This window comes from Melanostigma gelatinosum (assembly GCF_949748355.1).
Source record: "Melanostigma gelatinosum genome assembly, chromosome: 20".
NCBI lineage: Eukaryota > Metazoa > Chordata > Actinopteri > Perciformes > Zoarcidae > Melanostigma > Melanostigma gelatinosum.
Window position 1 is genome coordinate 8,708,220 of NC_136653.1, and position 22,522 is coordinate 8,730,741.

The window sequence follows — 22,522 nt, forward strand, 5'->3', positions numbered from 1 at the left end:
ACAGTGTATCCTGATATTACTAGGCCAATATAGCCTACTTATATCTACAGTAATTAGGCTACAAAGAAACCTCTCATATGTGTAGTGAAAATACAAATACACAAATAAGCATGATTTATTCCTGCTCATAACTGTGAACATGCTCTACTAAAATCAATTCTCGTGAGTTTTTTTTTTTAGTACTCATTTCAAACCAGTTTTAACCATTACAACTGGGGGCCAAGTCTCTGTTTTTATTCTGAAGGTGGTGAGCGGAAGAGCTCTGTGTTACACTGCGTGCTCCGGGCCGGAGGAGCGGCGCTCTGCGGATTCGCATCTCCGCTTTCCCCTGATATAGACCGAGGAAAAGAGGTCGCGCTGCCGGGATTTGGTTTTCTTCCCTTGCGACCAAACTCTTCCCGCATTTGGTTCTAATACAAACCGTATTCCTCTGCGGAGGGAAGTTGAGGAGGGAATGAGGAGCAGGGGAAACCTACCTTGACTTTTTTTCGGGGGAGAAAGTGGCCCCCCGGTGCCAACGAGGCAGATAGTTGCTGCCGCTGTCTGGCTGCGCTGCGGCGGAGCGGATCGTCACTTGGAGCTGGGGGACAAAAAGCTCGCTCACTTCTTATGCTGCCTCGGAAATAACACCACAGCGACAAGGTAACGGAGACAATTAACGTAGTCATGTTGTGTTGTTTGTATCCCAGCCTAAAAATCTATTTTATTGATGATATATTTGTAAGAGGTTGTAGTGCATTTCTGTCACTTGTATCATCTTAATGTTCCTGTATGGCTGGTTAGTTTAATATGGCACTCAAAAACGAGTTGAGTCTGTGGTTTAATGGATCACTAATAAAAGGTGGTTTAATTAAAGGATCACTAAATGTCCAAGCTTAAATCCTATGTTTTAAAAAGTTGTTTGTTAGGTGGTGGGATGTAATTGTGGTTTATTACTGGACATTGCAATTTATGGAAATTAATAAACGAATCTGCTACAATACGCCATTCTCCCATTCAGCCTTTTTTTTGGGGAGGGGGGGGGGGGTGTCGGATGCAACAGGCTGCACATTCAATGTAGACGGTCATATGAAAGGTTCAAGTTCAACAAGTCATCTCACATGATCTATTTAAATGACTCAGGGATCACTTCACATGAGATGCTGACAGGGGGGGGGGGGGGGGGGGGGGGGGGAGAGATGATAGAAGTCTAAAACTGGTGAGAGTCTTTGAGGTCCCAAAGAGACAGGAATGAAGCAAATCCTCAAGCCTTCTGGAGCAGACCGGAAGCAGAGCGATGACGTGGGTGAGGACTGTCTGCACACAAAAATGAATAACAATGATTCAAATATAGAATATACACCAGCTTTCTGACAGAACATGCAGGGCTTGCAGCTTCTTATTGCCCGCGATGCATGATTGACAGGCTGCACAGCATCCAACAATTGCATCGAGCAGAGACCCCCCCCCCCCCCTTTTATTTCATAATCGGGAGAGGAGGAGGATGATGATGATGATGATGATGAAGGCCTTATAAATGCAGCTGAGTCCACGGTGTGCTGCAGAGCCTAGGCATCGGTTTAATCAGGGAAATGGAGGCAGGGAGGAAGGGAAGGAGAGGATGTGAGAAGGAGATATGGAATGCGAAGTGGGGGTGGAGGAAGGACAGTGGAGGACGGACGGAGGGAGGGAGGTAGGGGGGGAGGAAGGCTAATTGAGGAGGAGGGTGAATGTAAGAGTGTGTGGGGGGGTGGAGTTGAAAGAAGGAGCCGGTAGCTACCAGCTGAATGGATGTGACCTCCGCCCCCCTCGAGGGAGCAGCTGCTTCTGGCTCCCACCTGATTTCTGAGGTCACTTAGTGCACACAGAGGGCCACACCCAGGGCCTTTTCTTCTGGACATGTGACGTTTCTCGTGTGTTTGTATTTTTGTCTGTGAGTGACGTACACCTTATGTGCCCACACATTGTCCCCTCGAGACGGAAGTGATGAATATGCACTTCGTGTTTTTTTTGCAGTGTCCCTATGGGGACAGGAGTGATGAACGTGCACGATTGCCCTCTGTGACACATGCTCGGTGCCGGAGAAGGGGGAGGGGATGTAAAGTGGCACAAATAATTGCCTGTTACAGCCATTTAGCTCCGCCACGTGCACACGCACGAGCGTGCACGCTCACTCGGCCCTGCAACTGACGATCCCAGAGGAGCAGTTATCTCTGTGATTTGTAGGCTCTGACCCACAGCACCAAACCTCTGCAGTCTCTCCTACATTCTGAGGGGGGGGGGGGTTCTCAAAACCATATGGCCATTTTTAAAACTCAAGACGCTGATCTGTTTTCTCTGCGGCACGATAATCTCCTTTGGCTGCTTCTGTTCTATTCTTCTGTAAATAATTTTTGCCACAGATTGGTCGATTTGTGGAGCTAGATTGCGGGGTGGGCCCTACTCTTGGTTTTTGGTTTGTGACCTCCAGAGCTGCTTTTAGCCAAAAATGCTTGCTAGCCTCCATCCACTCTTCTTCTCCACATTGGGCTCAAACACTTTGGAGCCTTTTGTTTTTGGCAGGGGGGGGGGGGGGCTCTTCCTTCTAAAAACAGCCTCTGAAACACCGGTGAGGAATGGCACCGTTAAAGCTGACCCCTTGGTTGCCAAGGTCCGCTGAGAGAACGAGGCTAAACACGTTGTGTTGGCAGTGAATAGAAGCAGACGTTCTTTAATGCGGGCTGCAGGTTCTGTCACACTGTGTTGATTGTTGTGACAGTGTGCAGCTTTAACTGCGAGGGCCTGTGGGTCGAAAAACTTTTCATGTGCCTTTCGTTCACCGAAACGACGTAGCTGAAGGACACAAAAGAGTTTTTTGTTTGGAAATGTGGCTTTACTCACCCACATGAACGCGGGCTTGTCTTTCACCCTCACAATAACATAGCTGTAATGAGAGAAATGGTCATTATACTGCAATGGAAAACTGGTTCTGGGTATCAAACCTCAATACTTTATTGGTGCCAATTAGAGATGGTATCGAATACTGTTTCTTTAATGTGTTTTGGTGTATTTCTGCCTTTATTAGACCTGTGAATGATGGCAACCATTTACAGCATGGGCACTCAATGTGTTTACCAGGTTTTCATGAGCAGCATACTTTATTTGAAACTTTTATACAGTTTATTAATTACAAATTATTTGTATTAGATTGTGCCATCTCTCAAGTCCCCCAGACAGAAGCAAGTTAAGTATAGAAGACAATGGAAAAGTTGTCGAAAATGTCATGTTTACTGTCACACGAGACAAAGAAAACCAGCAAAACCTCACAAGTGAGAAGCAGAAATGTTGTGCCATTTAAAAAGAAAAAAATCTTTGTCACTAAAATAGTTCCAGATTATTTCTCAACTAAGAATGAGCTCATCAATTAATCGTTTCAGTTCTACTTTTAATGTATGGAAAGAATATGATTTTTGGTTTTGATATTGAAACTCAAGTTACAGCAGTAATATTGGAAAACAAGAAAGAAACAATGTCCAGCCCTACTGTAGTCAATATTTGATATCTATAATGTATAATTTTCTCCGAATATGTCCAGAAATGTGATGGACACCACTACCTGCATTGTTAGTAATATTCCAGTTTGCTTTATCATATATTAAACAGTATCTAAACCCTCTAGAATTCTGTGCTTATAAAAATGACCTTGTTTGATATTTTCGTCATCATACCTCTGATCAGTTCCTGAGCAGCAATCAGCTCCCACACGCCTCCATGAGCGCGAACACGTAGAACCGGCACAATGCAAACACTGTTCTCCGTCTGAGTGGACGTGGTCTGGGAGTCTCAGGGGTGCTGAGTGAGTCACCAGCGGGCCGCCAGTTCAGAGACAGGAGCACATCATAGCACTGTGGCTCCATCTTTAAAGACGCTCACTGGTCTTAAATCCCTCTATCTATATGTCGACAATAGGAGCGGATTGTTCTGACTGAACCAGCACAATGTTATACATATACGACTGCTGCTGCTTTACAATATAAGTGAAATGGTATGCAGCAGTGTTAAAGGAGCTCCACAGAAACAAGTGCAGGTATTGTGTTTAGAATGAGGCGGACTAATGAGGCGGAAATATAAGAATAACTCAATATCTTATTCATTCCTTTTTATTCAACAGCAGCTGTTACAGTTCAGGATCATCAAGCTTCTCTAAAATAAGTCTATTGTGCACATTAAGTGATACGGCACAGCTGGAACGCAGCTTTAGAACGCGATGTTCAGTCAGAGGCCCCCTTGAGAGTTCAACCGATATTCCTCCACTGCTCCCAAGAGGAAAGGCTTTTAAGGGGGGGGGGGGGCGTAGTGCTACTGTTTTTGCTCCGCGGCTTTCACTCTGCCGCGGTGGCGGAAACGGAGGCCCCACAGTTCAAGTGTCAAAGTCTGGGGCCTAATGAAAGACATCTGAGTGTCGTTAAGGTGCCAGTTTTCGAGCATTATATAGGGCCTCAGCGGACAGACAGCAAAGGTGTCTACAGCTGCCCCTCGCTGCTAGCTTAAAATCGGGTTAAGACCAAACTTTGACATATCCAGGACTTAATGCAGCGCTTTCCACATAGTCTTTGTGACTTGTTAGGTTCTGCTGGACAGCTTGTGTACATCCGTTTGCTCTCTGCGCTGCTGTTCTCACCGAAAATGAGGGTGGATTGCCACGAAATAATAACTTTGTGACCCCATAACTTTTCATCTAGTGGCATCTTCAGGGGAAATACGTTGCCTGCAAAATGCTAGCATGACATGACATGTGTACAAACTGGCAATGTCCTGCACCAGCTGTGTGGACTTGCGGTAACTTCTTTTCTAGCAGACACAGTCTGTCTCCCGGTAGCAGCAGCAGCTCTCCTCCAGCAGACTGACGGTTGGGACCATTAGCTCCTTGTCTCCAATCCCCCACACACTGTTGAATAATCACCTCGCTGCTGTAAATATTTGTCTGTAACCGCAGACTGCTCATCATGTATCTGAAGTACTCCTCTCGCTGTCTCGGCTGTGCAGGTGCTGCGCTGATTCATTGCGGACGTAGACACCGAGAATCAACATCTGTGACCGCTGTTTATCAATTCCCAGTGAGGTCCCTTATGGCTGTGTCGCTGGCACTGTGTGGAGCAGTTTCCAGGCTTGTTTAGCTTGTTAGCTTGTTTAGCTTTCCACAGAGCTTAGATTGCAGCGATTGCCCCGTTTACGTTTAGGAATCAGACACGCTTGATTCACAAAGACAATATGCTGCCGTTTTGGCACAGCGTTTTCTACTCTCTGTGACGAGGTGGCCTGGTCCCCTCTCTCTCTCTCTTACTTTCTTAATTTAATACCAGATATGTCGTCTTTATGGCTTCAAGAGGGAGATGTGGCTGGCTGCCAGGCACCACGATACAGGCTTCCTGTGCGATCCCAGCCGAGCTTCCTGTGTTTCAGCAAAGGAAGGGCCGACTCAGCAAAGACAGGGTGTTTGGGGAGGCTTACTGTACAGCGGATCCCGGCCCCCACAGGCGGAGCCCTCTGGTTCTATTGTCACAGCCAGGCCAACCCCCCCACAAGATCCCCCGAAAACTAGCCCGCATTTCAGCCCGGGAATCGGCCGCTCTGCCCTCCTCTAGATCTGCTTTCAGAGGATCTCCATGAACAGTTTAACAGATGGTTTCCTAAAAATGTCAAATTTCGCAGATGCTTGAGCAAAGGTTGTCCACTGTCGAGATAAACTTCACAAACGCAACAGTAGAACAGCATTGTAGCGATTTAATTATGTGGAGAGCACATTATCTCACATTGTACTCACATTTAGCCATGTATCTATTGTGACATGCGTTAATTGTTTAGTTTTACCTTGTCTCTATGGGTTTTGAGGCAGATTTGTGTCACAGATTTGAAGCACCAACTTTTTTACAGAGTGATTGCAGAGGCCAGGTGGGGAGGACGAGTCCGAAATAACTTGTGAGCGCTGCACAGCTATTTTCAACACAGTGATGGAGCCATGAATAGTGATACGTGGACCACCTGGCCCTCCTCCAAAAGGTTTTGGTTCTTGCCTCAATTGTTTCTACTCAACTGCTGCGGCAGGACGTGCCGTGTATGACCGTGTTTCGGGCGCTGAAAAGAAAAGCAGAACTGCTTAAGTGTTATAGATTTTCTGTTTGGAAATATCAGGAATTCCTTGCAAGGCAGTATCCCCCTCCACCCCCACCCAGAGGTGTATCTTTAGCCTCCTACATACAAGGGGAATGTCAGCAGGCTTCGAGCCAATGCGTGTGGCTAAGTGTTTTGTGTGGAAAGTAGAGCAGAATCTCCAAAAGCAGCAGTCTGTGGAGCTACTCATAAAGCTGGTGTTTAGGCTGGAGCCACTTTTGTTCTGTTGAACTATTAGTGGATGATTATGAGTCCCTTGCCAAGCCATTTGGGAAACTGCTTTAAAATACCTGAATAACTCTTCCTCAATAAATAAAACATGTAGACAACTTGTACTACCATGTCACTCAGCTACAACACCGTTCGGATAAAAATTCAGCAACCTCTCCCTACACTGACGTTTCACCATATTAAGCAATCAAGGGTAACTTTTTCACTTTTAAAATCAGATCACACAAGCGATAAGACACACTCAGGGGATTTGATGCTGAAGGCTTAAAGAGAAATTGCGGTTTATTTCCACCTTATTATCCACCGTATTCCCTTAACGTATTGTGGCTCCATGGCTTGTGCTGACTTTGCACTCGCCACATCCGTTGTAGAGAGCAGCGAGGACCCAACACATCCCTACATCCGGGGCAACTTTCCGGCTGACCTAATGTTTTGCGTTTTTGTGATCCTGCTGTGGAGGTGATGTGTTCCCTGTCGGCTGATGTAAAAGTATCGTGGTGCCTAATGTTGGCAAACTTTAGATCGATGTTGCGGTGTAATGGACAATACCGAAGTCAGTTTGCTGCCTTTATGACTCTTTACTTGCTTCCGTTACACCATGTTTGAACATGTCACCAATAAACATTTGAATGAATGAATGTGCTATTATCCTGTAATGGTCACTGAGCAAATGTTAAATATTACCTCTCAATGTTATACTTCATTACACTCATTACTTTGCATGTCTTTCCTTCGGTCGATATTTTGTAGAATATGCTCAAGGTCCTATCGGTGCTGATAATCTTGTTAGCTGCTTTTACAACTGTGCAAAGTAGTTTTCATCACCGTTGTACCCTCATTGAGGTTTTTCTCAAAACGGAAATAGAAGCTGATGTCATCAACACATATCTGTATATTTCTTTTTGGCTAAAAACAAAGCATGGCAGCCTGAATCAGACGTGATGGAAACTCCTCTGTATTGCTTCTCTTTGCTCAGAAGTTCCACTCCAACTCTAGCGTGTTCAATACCGTTGCTTTCTTTCTGTCTGACCAAGCTTCTTCTGTTGAGGAATAACTTGAAAACTGGAATGCTCTTGTAATGTGGAAACATTTCTTTCTAGCCATTTTTGTGCCTCCGTCCCGATCGCCTGGAGCATTTCTCTCATGTTTTTTTCTCCTGTCGAAAGACCACATCGGATTGTCTGCCCATATCGGTGTCCTTGCGGCAAAGAAGCACCAAAATACTTCCAACATGTGCCTCATTAGTATTATTCATCACACGGAGGCTCTTTTGGCAAAGAGGCGACGTGAGTGGGAACACTTTAAAAGATCAGACCCTCTGTCATGGTCTCAGAGGGCAGCCTGATTCATTGCTTTTGTCCGCTATGAGAGGGTTCCTCCGGATGGGGGTGGTGGGAGGTGGTGGTGGGGTGGACAGAGACACAGACGGACACTGTTTGGTATTCTCCTTCAGCTCTGTCGGGCGGCTCTGTCGGGCGTCTCCGAGCTCAGACACGTTCCCCCGCTCGGTGCTGTTTTTAAAGGGTATGTGAAGTCAAGGGGTACTGGTGTGGCTTGGCTCACAGTGGAGGGAGTGAACTGAGCAATTGTGTGGGTGTGGGGAGACAGAGAGGGAGGGAAAGAGGGAGGATTGGAGGATAGGATGCCTGAGATTTGCCAACTGTATAGAGACTGAGTGCATCTTGGAATTGTTTAATGAAATAATAGCTCAAGATCCTCAGAAGTATATAAGTCTCAGATACTTTAGCTATGCAGACCTGTTGGCTTTTGACAAATGTATTATTCTATTTGCTTTAAAAAGGCCTGAACAACCAGACTAATACTGTCCAAATGAAGGAGGACCAAAAGGCCAAAGGACTAACTCAATAGAGGCGAGAAAAGTCTGCAAGTTCCTTCTCCTTTGGACTTGAAGCAAACCCTCTCCACTTTCGAGTTGTGCACCGCCTGTTGGAGCTATTTATTTGATATTGTATTTTGTTATTTCATTTATAAGTAGTATTGTTTAATTATTGTAGATGTTTCATATGTTAAGATTATTTTTCTCTTTAATAGTAATTTGTTTGTTTCTATTATTTTTTGGGTAATTACTGTGGGCACCTGTTGCTATTTAAACAAGTAGAAAGGTAGGACCAGCATGCACCGGGGTGGGCGTATAGTTTTTACCAGCTACACAGGACAGGAGAGACAGCACGACAGGAGTTTGTTAATTAGTTTGTTTTCTTGTTTTATTTGCTTTATTTAATAAATACACCAAAATTGAATCCTGCTTGGACATTTGACTCTCTTCTGGCTGCGTAAAGATACCGACCACGGTGCATCAGTGGCGTTTGATTATTATTTGTTCAAGTTTGATTTAGCCGACAAATGGCCACTACATAAAGTAAAAACTACGCCCTTGGACTAAAGTAAAAACTACGCCCTTGGACTAAAGTAAAAGCTTAGCTCTTGGACTCAAAGGACCGATCCCACCACAGCCACAACTGGTTGGATCGTTTTTGGATTTCGTATGGATGATCAAAGAGGATTGTTTCATTCATCACTCTTGGATTCAATATCAGCGGGATAACTGCTTTGGACCAGATCAACACAGCGCTGAAACATCTCAGAAGAAACGGGTACGTGATACGACTGCCGTATAGGAAGACGGTGAAACGAGTGGAGTTTAAAAGTCTGTATTCACAGTGATGTACGTGCTTCTGGATGTTTAAGCCTGACTGCGTTGAATCGCTACAAATGGACATTGCGTAACACCCGCGCACCACTATCGGCGGCTTTCATTCATTAAAAAGCCCGACTTCAGTGTGTGTGTGTGGTGAATTGGAGGAGCGGCCTGTAAGCGCCTTTGCTGTTTGTTGCTGCACTTTACCTGCATTCACGTCCGACGGATTTGATTGATGTGTGACAAGCAGTTTGGAAGAAGTGTTCAAAATGTCTGACGTTCAGGCGAAGGATGTTGAAATGCAGTCAGCAAGAAGAGACATTAAAATGACTTCTAAAGGCTTGGAGTTCTACACGGAAATGTACCAGCAAAAGAGGACCGCACAATGCAAACAAGCCAAAAAGTGTTTGAGAAACATAAGTGATTTAATGACTTCCAATAAAAATGTAAATTCAGTGAATGCTGAGCTTTTTACATTCATCAAGTGTTACCAAGATGCAAATGACATGCATACATCTTTTGTGAGCTTACCTTTACCTCAAGATGAAGTTACAAGGCAAAATCTGTACTTCAAAGAAAAACTGACAATGTTCTATGACTTCACTGAAAGGGTAAAAGGCTGGCTGTCTGAAATGGGTTACCCATATGTGCAGCCATGTAAAGATTCTCTCGACCACCAAGGTGTTGCAGATGAAATAAACCCTGAAGATAGTGCTTCTAATGTGTTAAGTGTAAAGATGAACTCTGTAAAGACACATTCCCAGCTATCACGGATTTCATCAACATCATCTGCACGCATTAGAGCTGAGGCTGACAAGGCAGCTCTGATGGAGCGCGTTGCTGCTCTAAAAAGGAAACATCTAATCGAAGCTCAGGAGGAAAAGTTGGAGAGGGAAAAGGAAAAGTTGGAGAGGGAAAAGGAAAAGTTGAAGAAAGAAAAGGAACAATTGGAACTTCAAACGGAATTGGCAGCAACAAGTGCAAAGCTTCATGTCTTGGAAATAAATTCATCCCAGCGTGGCTCAAAATGTTCAGACGGAATGAACTCTTATGTTGAAAGGAACAAGTTCAAAGAAGCAAGACTATTAAATCCCCATGCCTACACCTTTGTTCCTGTTGAAAAGGATGTTATTTCTGTGTCTGATCCCATAATGCAACCACAGGTTGTTAGGCCTAAACAAAGGTCAAACACACAAATTGATGAGATGCTCGTAAAGACTGATTCTCCAGGTCAAACGACACAAACTGTGAATGAAAGTCAAGCAGGACTTGTGCAACCTCAACCCCATCAGAATGACATTGTAAATGTGATGCAAAGACAAAATGACATCGCTGCTCTGCTGGTCCAGCAAAATCTGTGCTCTGTCCTGCCTGTAAGAAACATTCCTGTGTTTGATGGAGACCCTCTTCAGTACAGGTCTTTTATCAGAGCTTTTGAAAATGGAGTGGAGGAGAAGACAACTAATTGGAGTGACTGTTTGCACTTTCTCGAACAATACACCAGGGGGCAGCCAAGAGACTTGGTGTGCAGTTGTCAACATCTACCTTCAGATCAGGGATACCATAGAGCCAAAAGTCTTCTCGCAGAGCACTTTGGAAACGAATACAAAATTGCATCTACGTATATGGAAAAGCTTCTCAGCTGGACGCCTGTTAAAAGTGAAGATCTTAAAGCATTGCAATCATTTTCCCTGTTTCTTCGAGGATGCTCAAATCTAACAGAGCAAATGATGCATATGAAGGAACTGGACCTACCATCTAATATGAGGAGCATCATCTTGAAACTTCCTTATAAGTTAAGGGAACGGTGGAGAAATGTTGCTTGTGATCTGCAAGAGCGACGTGGCCGGAGAGCACTGTTTGAGGATCTTGTTGCTTTCATTGAAAAACAAGTCAGAATTGCCTCAGATCCACTTTTTGGCAACATTCAGGACTCACAACCTACCAACTTGAAGGTCTCCAACGTTAGTTACTTGAAGCAAAGGAAAAAAGGAAGCAGCTTTGCCACCAATGTTACTGCAGTGAAAGAAGGAGTCATCACTCAGTACACAGGAAACAAGACGTCTTCCTCTCTTCACAACTGTCTGTTTTGTAAACAAAGTTGTCACTCATTGGATAAATGCTCACAGTTTAAAGTTAAAGGACATCGTGATAAAATTAACTTTATCAAAGAACAGGGTATTTGTTTTGGTTGCCTGAAAGTAGGCCACACAAGCAAAGACTGCAGGAGTCGCTTGGATTGCAATGTGTGTCACCAAAAGCACCCAGGAGTCCTTCACATAGAGTGGCAAGACAAAAGAACAACCTTTCAACAAGCCCAACAGTCTGTGAGCCCTCCAAGTGTCTCAACCACCATGTCTCAAACCTGCGGCCATATCGGGGCTGGTTATGAAGATAATTCCATCTTTTCTATTGTCGCAGTCAAAGTCAAGAGCCAGAGAGGTAACAAAACGGTGCAGACATATGCCTTCTTGGATCCAGGGAGTTCTGGCACATTCTGTACAGAGGACTTGGCAAGAAAACTGAACTTGAAGGGTAAAAGGACTAGTATTCTGCTGAGAACAATGAATCAAAAGAAGATCGTAAATGCACATATTCTGTCAGGCCTTGAAGTGTCTGGTATGAGCACAAACGATTTCATTGAGTTACCTGATGTTTTAACTCAAAGGAGCATGCCTGTTTCTGCACTCAACGTCCCACGAGAGGAGGATCTTGATCAATGGTCTTACCTCAAGGATGTTAAGCTCCACGACATTGACGCAGGTGTTGAGCTACTAATTGGAACTGATGCTCCAAAAGTGATGGAGCCTTGGGAGCTGATAAACAGCCAGGATGAAGGACCTTATGCGGTCAGAACCAGAGTTGGTTGGGTCATTAATGGTCCACTTCGCGGCGAGAGCAGTAGGAGTAAGAGTGGCTGCCCTGCTGTAACAGCCAACCGAATCTCTGTGGAACATCTGCAAGGAATGCTGGTTAAACAGTATAACCATGACTTTAATGAGAGATCATCAGAGGAGCAGATTGAAATGTCCAGAGAAGACCTCAAGTTCATGAATGTTATGAGCAACAACAGCCAAACACCAGAAGAGGCATTTTGTCAGTGGTCAGCTCACTTTATGACCCTTTGGGATTTCTAGCCCCATTCAGCATGCCAGCCAAGCTGTTACTGCAGGAGCTTTGTAGGAGAAACTTGGGTTGGGATGACACTATTTCCCACTCTTTCGCTGAACAATGGTCTAATTGGCTTGAGGACCTGCAAAGGATGTCTGAGTTCAAAGTGGACCGCTGTATTAAGCCCAGAGACTTTGGAGAACCTGCTACAGCACAACTTCACCACTTTTCTGATGCCAGTCAAGTTGGCTATGGAACTGTGTCTTACGTGAGATTGGAAACTGATGATAAAGTACATGTTGCATTTCTCTTGGGAAAGGCCAGAGTTGCCCCACTAAAGCAGACCACAATTCCTCGACTGGAACTCACAGCCGCAGTTCTTGCAGTTCGTGTGGATAAAATGCTTCGGAAGGAGTTGCAACTCAAGCTGGAGAAGTCAGTCTTCTGGACGGACAGCACAACAGTCCTTAAGTATATCTCTAGTGAAACCAGACGATTCCACACTTTTGTGGCAAACAGAACCTCTTTCATCAGAGAAGCAGCAGATGTAGATCAGTGGAGATATGTGGGTTCCAAGGATAATCCAGCAGATGAAGCATCAAGAGGAATGAGAGCTGAGGATTTCCTGAAAGGCAGGAGATGGATAAGTGGACCTGAGTTTCTCTATCAGTCAAAGAAGGAGTGGCCTAAACTTGATGGGAATCTTGAGGTGATTTCTGCAGATGACCCAGAGGTCAAAAGGGACTTAATGGTAAATGCTATCATCAAGGATTTGGAAAATGCCACCAACCACCTGATCTACTATTTTTCATCTTGGACTAGACTAAAAACATCTGTGGCTTGGTTTCTGAAGGTCAAGGAACGTCTCTTGTTATTGGGACAGAAGAGAAAGGAGTTTTGTGCTTCTGCAGGCCTCAGAAAGGACGATCTGAAGAATCGGGAGCATGAAGTGGAAAGAAAAGTTCAAAGCTTTAAAGCCACACTCAAAGGACAAAGAATAATACCTGAAGATCTTGCTAAGGCAGAGCAGTCAATCATTCAATATGTACAACGACACAAGTTCAAAGCTGAAATTGCCTCACTGAAAGGATGCTTTAAAAACATCCACAAAGAAAGTCCGCTGTACAAACTAGACCCAGTAATGGATGATGAAATTCTCAGAGTTGGTGGTCGGCTGAGTAAAGCAGCACTGCCAGCAGAATCCAAACATCCAGTTATTTTGTCCAAAGACCTGCATGTATCCACGCTGATTTTGCGCCATATCCATCATCAGCTGGGACATGCTGGAAGAAATCACATGCTGTCAAGGTCACGGCAAAAGTACTGGATCATCAATGCAAATTCCGCTGCCAGGAAAGTCATATCTGACTGTGTTGTTTGTAAACGCAACAGAGGAAAGCTTGGTGAACAGAAGATGGCAGACTTGCCGGAGGAGAGAGTGTTGCCTGATAAAGCTCCTTTTACAAATGTTGGAGTTGACTATTTTGGGCCCATCAATGTTAAAAGAGGAAGAAGTCTTCTGAAGAGATATGGAGTGCTTTTCACCTGTCTTACCAGTCGTGCTGTGCATTTGGAAGTGGCATATACACTAGACACAGACTCCTGTATAAATGCAGTACGAAGGTTCATCTGTAGACGAGGTGCAGTCTCCACTATCAGGTCGGATAATGGCACAAACTTTGTTGGAGCCAACCGGGAGCTGAAGGAAAGTCTGGCTGTTCTGAATCATGACAAAATTCAAAGGGCTTTGGTCCAGGATGGCATAAAATGGAACTTTAACACCCCAGCAGCTTCCCATCAAGGCGGCATCTGGGAGCGCCTGATTCGTTCAGTGAAAGGTGTTCTCACCTCAGTTCTGCAACAGCAAATTCTGGACGATGAAGGGCTCCAGACTATTTTCTGTGAGGTTGAAGCAATTCTAAATGACAGACCCATCACAAAAGTCTCAGATGACCCAGATGACCTTGAAGCTCTCACACCAAACCACATTCTAATGTTAAAAGGCAAACCAATCATGCCACCAGGACTATTCATTCAAAGTGATCTGTACATCAAGAAAAGGTGGAAGCAAGTACAGTACATGGCTGAACTCTTCTGGAAGAGATGGATCTCTGAGTACCTGCCTATAATGCAAGAGAGACAAAAGTGGACAAGGCCAAGAAGAAGCCTCACTGCTGGAGACATTGTCCTTGTTGCGGACTCTACAGCTCCAAGAGGATCTTGGATGATGGGAAAAGTTTTGGAGGCAAGACCAGATACAAAGGGGCTGGTGCGGTCTGTGCGACTTCAAACCAGGACCAGCATTCTGGAGAGGCCGGTGACGAAGCTCTGTCTGCTTTTGGAAGCAGCAGACTAAACATCATGGACTGATGTTTTCTCGACCTCTATTTTCTCTCTCTCTAATCTTTCTTTTTGTTGTAGGAGTCAAGAAGAAGATTAACTTTAGGTCATGTTTATTATAGGAATAGCTCGTTTGAGAATAATAATTGTGATATTATGCACAATTAGGGGCTGGAATGTTGGAGCTATTTATTTGATATTGTATTTTGTTATTTCATTTATAAGTAGTATTGTTTAATTATTGTAGATGTTTCATATGTTAAGATTATTTTTCTCTTTAATAGTAATTTGTTTGTTTCTATTATTTTTTGGGTAATTACTGTGGGCACCTGTTGCTATTTAAACAAGTAGAAAGGTAGGACCAGCATGCACCGGGGTGGGCGTATAGTTTTTACCAGCTACACAGGACAGGAGAGACAGCACGACAGGAGTTTGTTAATTAGTTTGTTTTCTTGTTTTATTTGCTTTATTTAATAAATACACCAAAATTGAATCCTGCTTGGACATTTGACTCTCTTCTGGCTGCGTAAAGATACCGACCACGGTGCATCAGTGGCGTTTGATTATTATTTGTTCAAGTTTGATTTAGCCGACAAATGGCCACTACACCGCCCTTTCCTGTTTTTCCTCCTTTTCCATTCCTTCTTTTCACGGCCGGAGAAGAACAGTCCCTCTCCTACAAAGAGCGCTGTGACTCTGAGCCGCCAGCTCCTTTACTGCCGCAGTCGGTGTGTTCTTTACTGTGTCGAGCTCCCTGACTCCGCTGGTCCGAATTCATGGCAGCGCTTGCTGAAGTAAGCACCTCTGTGCACTTGCAAATGCAGCTCAATTTAAAGGAAAGTAAATCCACTTCATAGCGGAGCCTTGTGTGGCTCAATTACCGGTAAGCTGGTTTCTCCACGGCAGAAGTTTTCACAAGGGGGGTTTTCCGGGACCTCCAGATGTTCCTAGAGCGGACAATCAGGAGTTGTACAACCGCAGCACTTCGGCAACAAACTTGGAAAAGGTGGTTGCGGGAATTGCGGTGGTACAAACACAGCATCCCTTTTTTTGGGTCTCACAGCTTACATTTCCCCAAAGTGCAGCAGCGGTGCTGCAGGTTACTATCCTGGTCATCCTGGTCAGGCAGCGTTCATGTCCCTCAGGAATGCCTGAGAAGCTCGAGAATGTCCGAGAGAGGCAAGAAAGAGCGTGGGAGCTGCAAAAACTGTAAGAATAACCGGTGCTGCTCTGTCTTGACTGTGGTCGGGAAAATGTGTGGAATTCATTCGTATGCTTTCCCAGAAACAAATACAGCTGAGCATTGTGGCCGTCATGCCAACATCTAATATTAGTCCTCATCCCTCCCTTCTGATCATTAGCAATTCATATCTGTGCCACAACCAAAACATTCAAGCTGATTATGGAAGTGAACTTCTTGGAGCATGAGTTTTTTTAAGCCTTGTGAATCAAACTTGACTCGTGATGTCACTCAATATTACAAGAATATGTTTTCTTGGCATTATCTTGCCTGTTCAAAATGGTGTGTGGTTTCTGAGCATCGGGCCTCCTGGAACTTCCCGGAGAGGAGCGCAATTCATGGCTGTGGTCAGGGAGTGCTGCTAATAGTATTGTCTTCCTAACTAAGCATGTATGGGAAAACTCAAAAACATGGTTAAGGCTGGCTAGGAAAGTCAGTATTTATTTATATGCAGAAAGGAATTTTTGTAGGTGGTCATTTTACGTTAAACTATTGTGGATTGCTGCGCTATTCAAATGATTTGGTTCATATAATGGTTCAAATGTGGAATTACATTCAGGTCACAAAGAATACATTCACAGCTTTACTTCTGAACAAGACTTGGAGTCTATAGCAACAGTGGGGGCTTTGTAAGGCTGGACCTAGGCACAACCCATTGCTTTGAGCTAAATGCTAATGTCAGCGTGTCAATATGCACAGCATGACGATGCCAAAATGCTTACGACAAAAATGTCAACCTGCTGGTTGCCCAAGAGGAAAAGTCAGTCCGAAGTCGGTCAAAGCAGGATTCATCCTCTGGCGACCAGGAATAAAGAAAATTCATAGCAATAGATCCAGCAGTAGAGATATTTATGTGGAGGATGGACTGACAGACCGACTGACAGACCGACATTTCCATCCATAAAGCCAGCCAGCTAGCATGCTTAAACCCCCACTCGGCTGCAGCTTCTCATCGGGGTAAAACACAATCCAGTGGAGAAAAAAACCTTTTAATGAGCAGGAAGCTAACAGGATAGCTAACAATGATTATCTACTAAAGACAAGCACGTTGCAAACCATGCTTTCTAAGCGCACAGCTGCTTCCTGTACAGATATAACAGAGACCTCATTTGCTGAAAAAAATTAATTTGTACCTGATGGAAAGCATGTTTGAGCCAAAAAACCAACTTAATCAAAATTAATCCAAACTTTTTTTTTTCAAACCACATCTTACAGTCTTCGTCAATGATGATGAAGGTTTTCCAGAGGATTCAAACTATATTATTCTTGGCTAATAGATAAATATCATTTTAATGTATGATGTATTTAACGATCTTTCTTCTGCTGTTTTGCTTCTAAAACGGTACAGCCAAAAAATAAAGATCTGTCATAGCGGCCATGCTAACCAAAACCACCTTGAAATTTACGACGTCTGACGTCTGAACTCTGAGCTTTAGAGGCGCACTTGAAGGCAGCATAACATCCCGTTCTTAGCCCTTTCTTGGTCCTTTTTCTCTCTGCTATATTTTACTGTAGTTGTTTTACTGAACATTCTTCCTTGAGGCTGCCAAGCTTCACAGAATTGAGGACAACGTGGTTATTTTTCTAACTTGACACCTCGCTGTCGTTTCTTTGGACGTCGTTTGCATTTGAATAATTCCTTGGAGCTGAAGTCAAAAACCCAAGCAGGAGAGAAAGGGAAATATCTGAGTGTGTGGTTTTGTTACAAGAGGAATGTGAACCTAAATTCCTTCATTTTAAGCTTGATTTTCCCTGAAATCAGTTCCTCTTACCTGCACATACCATACATCACGAACTGCTGCTCATGGATCCAACACTGTATGGATCGATTGGCTTCAGTATGGTGTGGTGTTGATGGTGTAACAGTGGCGGAACCAGGTTAAATGTGGTACTGATCTCACATGGAAACACAGCACATAGACTTATACACTCAAACACAAACACACACAACCATACACACACACACACACACACACTGCCCATGTACAGCAGTAGAGATTCCAGCCAGCTAATCTAATCTGGGGGTTGGGCTGTAGACAGGCCGTCTGCCCCTCTGTGTCTATATAAACGGACGCACACGCACAGTCGCACAGGCACTCAGGAATGCATCACTCAACACCGCGCACACTGAACGTCAGAGCTTCCTTTACCACAGTGTAAGAGAATGCGGCCTTTTAATGTCACCTCTATGAATAGCCAGCCACAGCCACTGTAAAGATGTCCCTTTATCACTGTCTGTCTTGCTCTAATTTGAACCTCATGCTTAAGTATCCAATGTGGTAGACATTAGCTACTGAGAAGATTGTCTTAGAAATGGCTCCCATGAGTTTGTGATCTTTAGTCAGGCGGGATATTGGTTTTACATTCCAAATGTTAATTAGATTCGGCACATGCTGATCCCTTGCCAGTGCACCTTCATACAACACCAGACCATTGATTCGGTGTCTCTCTGTGGGAGACTTCCCAGCTGTCGCTTATTAGAACTGCCAATAAGAGGTGGCGAGAATCCCAAAAGCCTTTCCGTGCTAACTAAATCTTATATAATCTTATAATGGTGGTGAACTGCGGACATTGTCTGGAGTTTCCCTTTCACAAATATAGCACAGAATAGGAGATTGTCCGTTTCAGACGCGTTCTCGAAATACTCCTTTCGGTTTAGGCGAGGGGTTGACCTCTGGGTGTCTGGACATGACGCAAAAACAAGGGCTGCACCGTTCCAACTTTTTCTGTCCCGATACTGATACTGACACGTGGGCTTTTGAAACCAAGCACAGATCCGATACCAGTGTTAAATTCATCAAACATTGCTTCTTTAACTTTGTAAAACAAAGTCTAACAAATACGTACAAAGATATGAATTGATAGAATCAGTAAAATAATAAATCGAACACCAGCATTATGTTAAAAAAAATCTTTTATCGTTACAATTTGAGTGTAAACCTTTTTAATGCAGAAACAAATTAGTCAAAACTCCAGGATAATGTATACATTATATAAACATATAATTAATTGAGTAGATTGGCCCCATTGACACCGATATCGGACTTTGCTATTTAAGTCACTATTGGCCAAATATCTGAAATCGGTATCGGTGCATCATCTGGCAAAGACAGATCGGCCACATAGCCGGTTCGTAATTGGGTCATATACAGCTGAGTTTCTTGCTGTTCCTTGAATTTGTCTGACCATTTTGGGATTTGGCCCTTACTGACAAACATCTCTGAATCGTGTTGTCTCTCCAGTTAGACAGTTTCTCTGGCGTCTTCGTGGGAATGACCCTTCCTCTTCACCGTCAGATGTTTGTTTACTTCCGGTTTAACGCCAGACACATGATAGAAACGTCACTAACTCGCCCACTCGTGTGAATTCTCCGTCCTATTCCCACACGGGTTCAATCAGTCCTTACAGAGACTTTGCACTGAGGAGCCGGCAGGGTAAAGTCTGTTTAATGTCCGGTCGAAACTTATTCGGACACATGCGGTCTCGATTACAGCTCCTCCGGGCAATGCAAAGATAAGCTCGGGGTTTTAGTGCACGTGTGAAAGGGGATTCACAGTGCAGACTGTAAATATTACCTCAGCTCTGTCCCTTGACTATTTATTGCCCATAAAGCTATAACCTCAAACTCAAGGAAGTCTTCTCTGGCCATTTCTATGCATTGCTAACAGTCGGTCGGTTGGTCTTTGTGACTGTTTCAATATTATGTGCAGAACTTCATGGTCCCCAGATGATGTATCTTAATGACTTAAGTGATCTCCGTACCTTTCCTCTAGTGCCACCATAAGCTTGAGAGGTTTTTGCTTGTATTTCTTGACACAAAAAGTCAAAGTTTGTGTCAATCTAGCATCATATTTTCACATCTGGTGAGAGAACATTATATCTGCTGAACATCCGCGTGTTAGCATTGACATTGAACGCACGTTGGAAAGCTTTTGCTCAAAGCACCGCTGTCCTTGAGCACAGTCTCACAGAGCTGCTAGCGTGGCTGTAGGCTGCTCACAAATCAGCCGATTAGTGCGGAGAAAGGTCCTTCAGCTCACTTATCCTGAGTGAGTCATAAGCTTTGCATTAAGAGGAGGACAAGATGCATCGATATGGCGGACCAAAGGGCCTGCTCACAGACAAAGGATCAATATACACAACCAGAGAGGGGGTGACTCAAGGGAGCTGATGCTATTTACAGTAAAAGGGATTGTTAGAAAAAAGAAGGCCGGGGGCAAGAAAGTGCCCGTGTCTGTGCGTAAATGTGAGCAACTGTAGCCGACATGTTTGTATGCGAAAGCGGTCGGAATTGAATTTGCTGTCTGCTACCCTTTGACCGACTGAGAATAGCCAAGCCCCCTCTTCCGAATACTTTATTATCTCCGATATCCATTTACACATTCAATCTGTCATCTCTCTGAGACGATCTCTCGCTCCTCTGGACCCTTTTGTCCAGGAAATTACGAGTTCAAGCTTTCAGGCATCGAAGCACAGCACCTACTGCATTATTGTCGACAAAGTCACAAATGACAAATTGCCTCTGAAAACAGCGGTAGCTCTTTGACGAGACGACAACACATTTGAAAGATTGTTTTTCTCCTTGTGTGTGTTTTCAGATGGACCTGAAGCTGCTCTTGATTGCCGCATTGCTAGGAGTCTTTTGTTGCGGTAATGCTCAGAAAGGTAAGATTGGCTGACCTACTGTATTGCCGTAACATCATCGTTTTGTCACATGATGTCATTTTTGTTGACGCCAGCACGCACAGCAAACGTAAAAGTGCACAATGATGATTACCACCGCAGAGACGGAGGCCGCTTACTTTATCTTACCGATGTCATTGACCAGAGATCCACCTTAGGAGCGTAGAGTATAATGAAAAAGACGGAATGTCTCCAATTACCGCCGAGCCACGTGGTTTTCCAGACGAACTGATGTGTAAACACGGGGGGCTTAACAGGCTGCTTACTTTGCAGGGCCTGTGCTGTGACCCTCCTCCCTCTGACTCTGCCTCCTCCTCTCTTCTCTCTTTGTTTTCCATCCAGAGGGGAACGAGTGCATCAATGCCAACGCAAAGTACTGCGGCGAGTGCATCCAGGCCGGAGCCAAATGTGGCTGGTGTAAAGACCCGGTACGTGAATCGAAGCCGTCGGCTGTAATCGCTGCTGAGAAATGCCGTATTGATGCCATTATGATGCACTTAGTGCCCAATGTCGGGCTGCAGCGAACGATTGTTTGTGATCATTTTTTTAAGTAATCGATTACTTGTTAAGCCTCTGAAATATCTGCAAATAATGCAGCCATCACAGTTTCCCAGAGCCCAAGGTGATGTCTTACTAAGTTCCTAGTTTTGTTGGACAAGTCTGAAAGCTATTTACTTTACAACTATAGAGCCGAAAAGCAGAAAGACTTCACCTGAAATGATAAGTGGGTTAATCGATTAGTTAACCAACAGACAATTAATCGGCTACTATTTTCATATCTGTCATTTTCAAACATTCCATATTACCAATGCGAAGATTTGCATTGGCCCTATCTAGAGCCAGTGTTTGGTTTGTCCGTTCTGGGCTACTGTAGAAACATGGCGGCCGGCTCCGTTAACAGGACCTGCTCCGTGTGTAGATATAAACTGCTCTTGCTCACAAAACGTTCTTATTGTTCTTATTTTCAGGTGATTATACCTTTGAGAAATGAGCCACATACGGTATATTAGATTCCATTTCTTCCAATAGATCCCTCAAATGCTACACAGTGGTCCATTTAATCAAGAAAACAAAAAGTAGAAAATCAATGATGAGGATAATTATCCTCACATTTTAGGAGCTGGGACGAGCCAAGCATTTTTGCTCAAGGAATAATTAAAGTGATTAAATGATTGCTCCCACTGTCATTGATGGGTCCCTGATTTTTGTCGGCCTTTTTTGCAACAGCAACAGCTTTCACCGACTGAGTAGTACACCTTCTGATAAAATTGATGGATCGTCCCTTTAACTCTCCCTGTGCTTCTGCTCATAGAACTTCCTGAAACAGGGTGAGACCGTGTCGACCCGCTGTGACGAGCTGCCGTCTCTGATAAGAAGGGGCTGTGCCGATGCGATGATCGAGAACCCGCACGGGGAACAGAAGCCCCTCAAGAACAAAATGGTGACACATCGCAGAAAGGGAGCAGAGAAACTGAAGCCGGAGGACATCACTCAGATCCAGCCCCAGAAACTCAGCCTCACCCTCAGATCTGGTGAGATTACATTTAAATGAAGCTTTTTTTTTTCTGAAGCTATTCTTACCATCTTTTTCGATTTTCTTTTTAATAACGGTAACATGTAGGTGAGCCACAGTCTTTCAACTTGAAGTTCAAACGAGCAGAAGATTATCCCATCGACCTGTACTACTTGATGGACCTGTCCTACTCCATGAAGGACGATCTGGAAAATGTGAAGAACCTGGGAACAAGTCTCATGCTGGAGATGTCAAAGATCACTTCTGACTTCAGGATAGGTGAGGATTTTCATGATGACGTTTGCTTTTGCGGGCAAATAAATGTAAACCGCCTGTTTGTCTTTGGTTCACAGTTGTTGGAACTTCTGTAAGTAGCTCTTATGACTCTTATCTTATCATTTTTTTTTTATTTAATGTGACTTACACTTTCCAAGGAGATCATTATCTCTGTTCATTGCCAATAAATGTCCATAAATCTGCTTAGAAATCACAGAAAAAAAGACGCTCCTTGTAACTACAGAGCTTGCTTAAAAATCTTCACGTTTTAAAGTTTTCTTCAGTTTCAAAGAAAATAGATTATATTTCTCTGCACACCCATTTGTACATTGCAAACAGT

At 44.1% G+C, this 22,522-nt stretch overlaps 1 protein-coding gene across 2 annotated transcripts in view; it reads left to right on the forward strand.

The window, feature by feature from the left end:
• Window positions 1-324: 324 nt before the first annotated feature.
• LOC306793840 (integrin beta-1-like) overlaps window positions 325-22,522 on the forward strand; it is a 33,101-nt gene continuing 10,903 nt past the window's right edge. For both annotated transcript variants that reach the window (XM_079291628.1, XM_079291629.1), the window contains exons 1-5: window positions 325-642; window positions 20,309-20,375; window positions 20,736-20,821; window positions 21,706-21,925; window positions 22,015-22,185. In XM_079291628.1, the coding sequence (XP_079147754.1) occupies window positions 20,309-20,375; window positions 20,736-20,821; window positions 21,706-21,925; window positions 22,015-22,185 (544 nt within the window). In that variant the 5' untranslated portion in view covers window positions 325-642. The remainder of the gene's footprint in view (window positions 643-20,308; window positions 20,376-20,735; window positions 20,822-21,705; window positions 21,926-22,014; window positions 22,186-22,522) is intronic.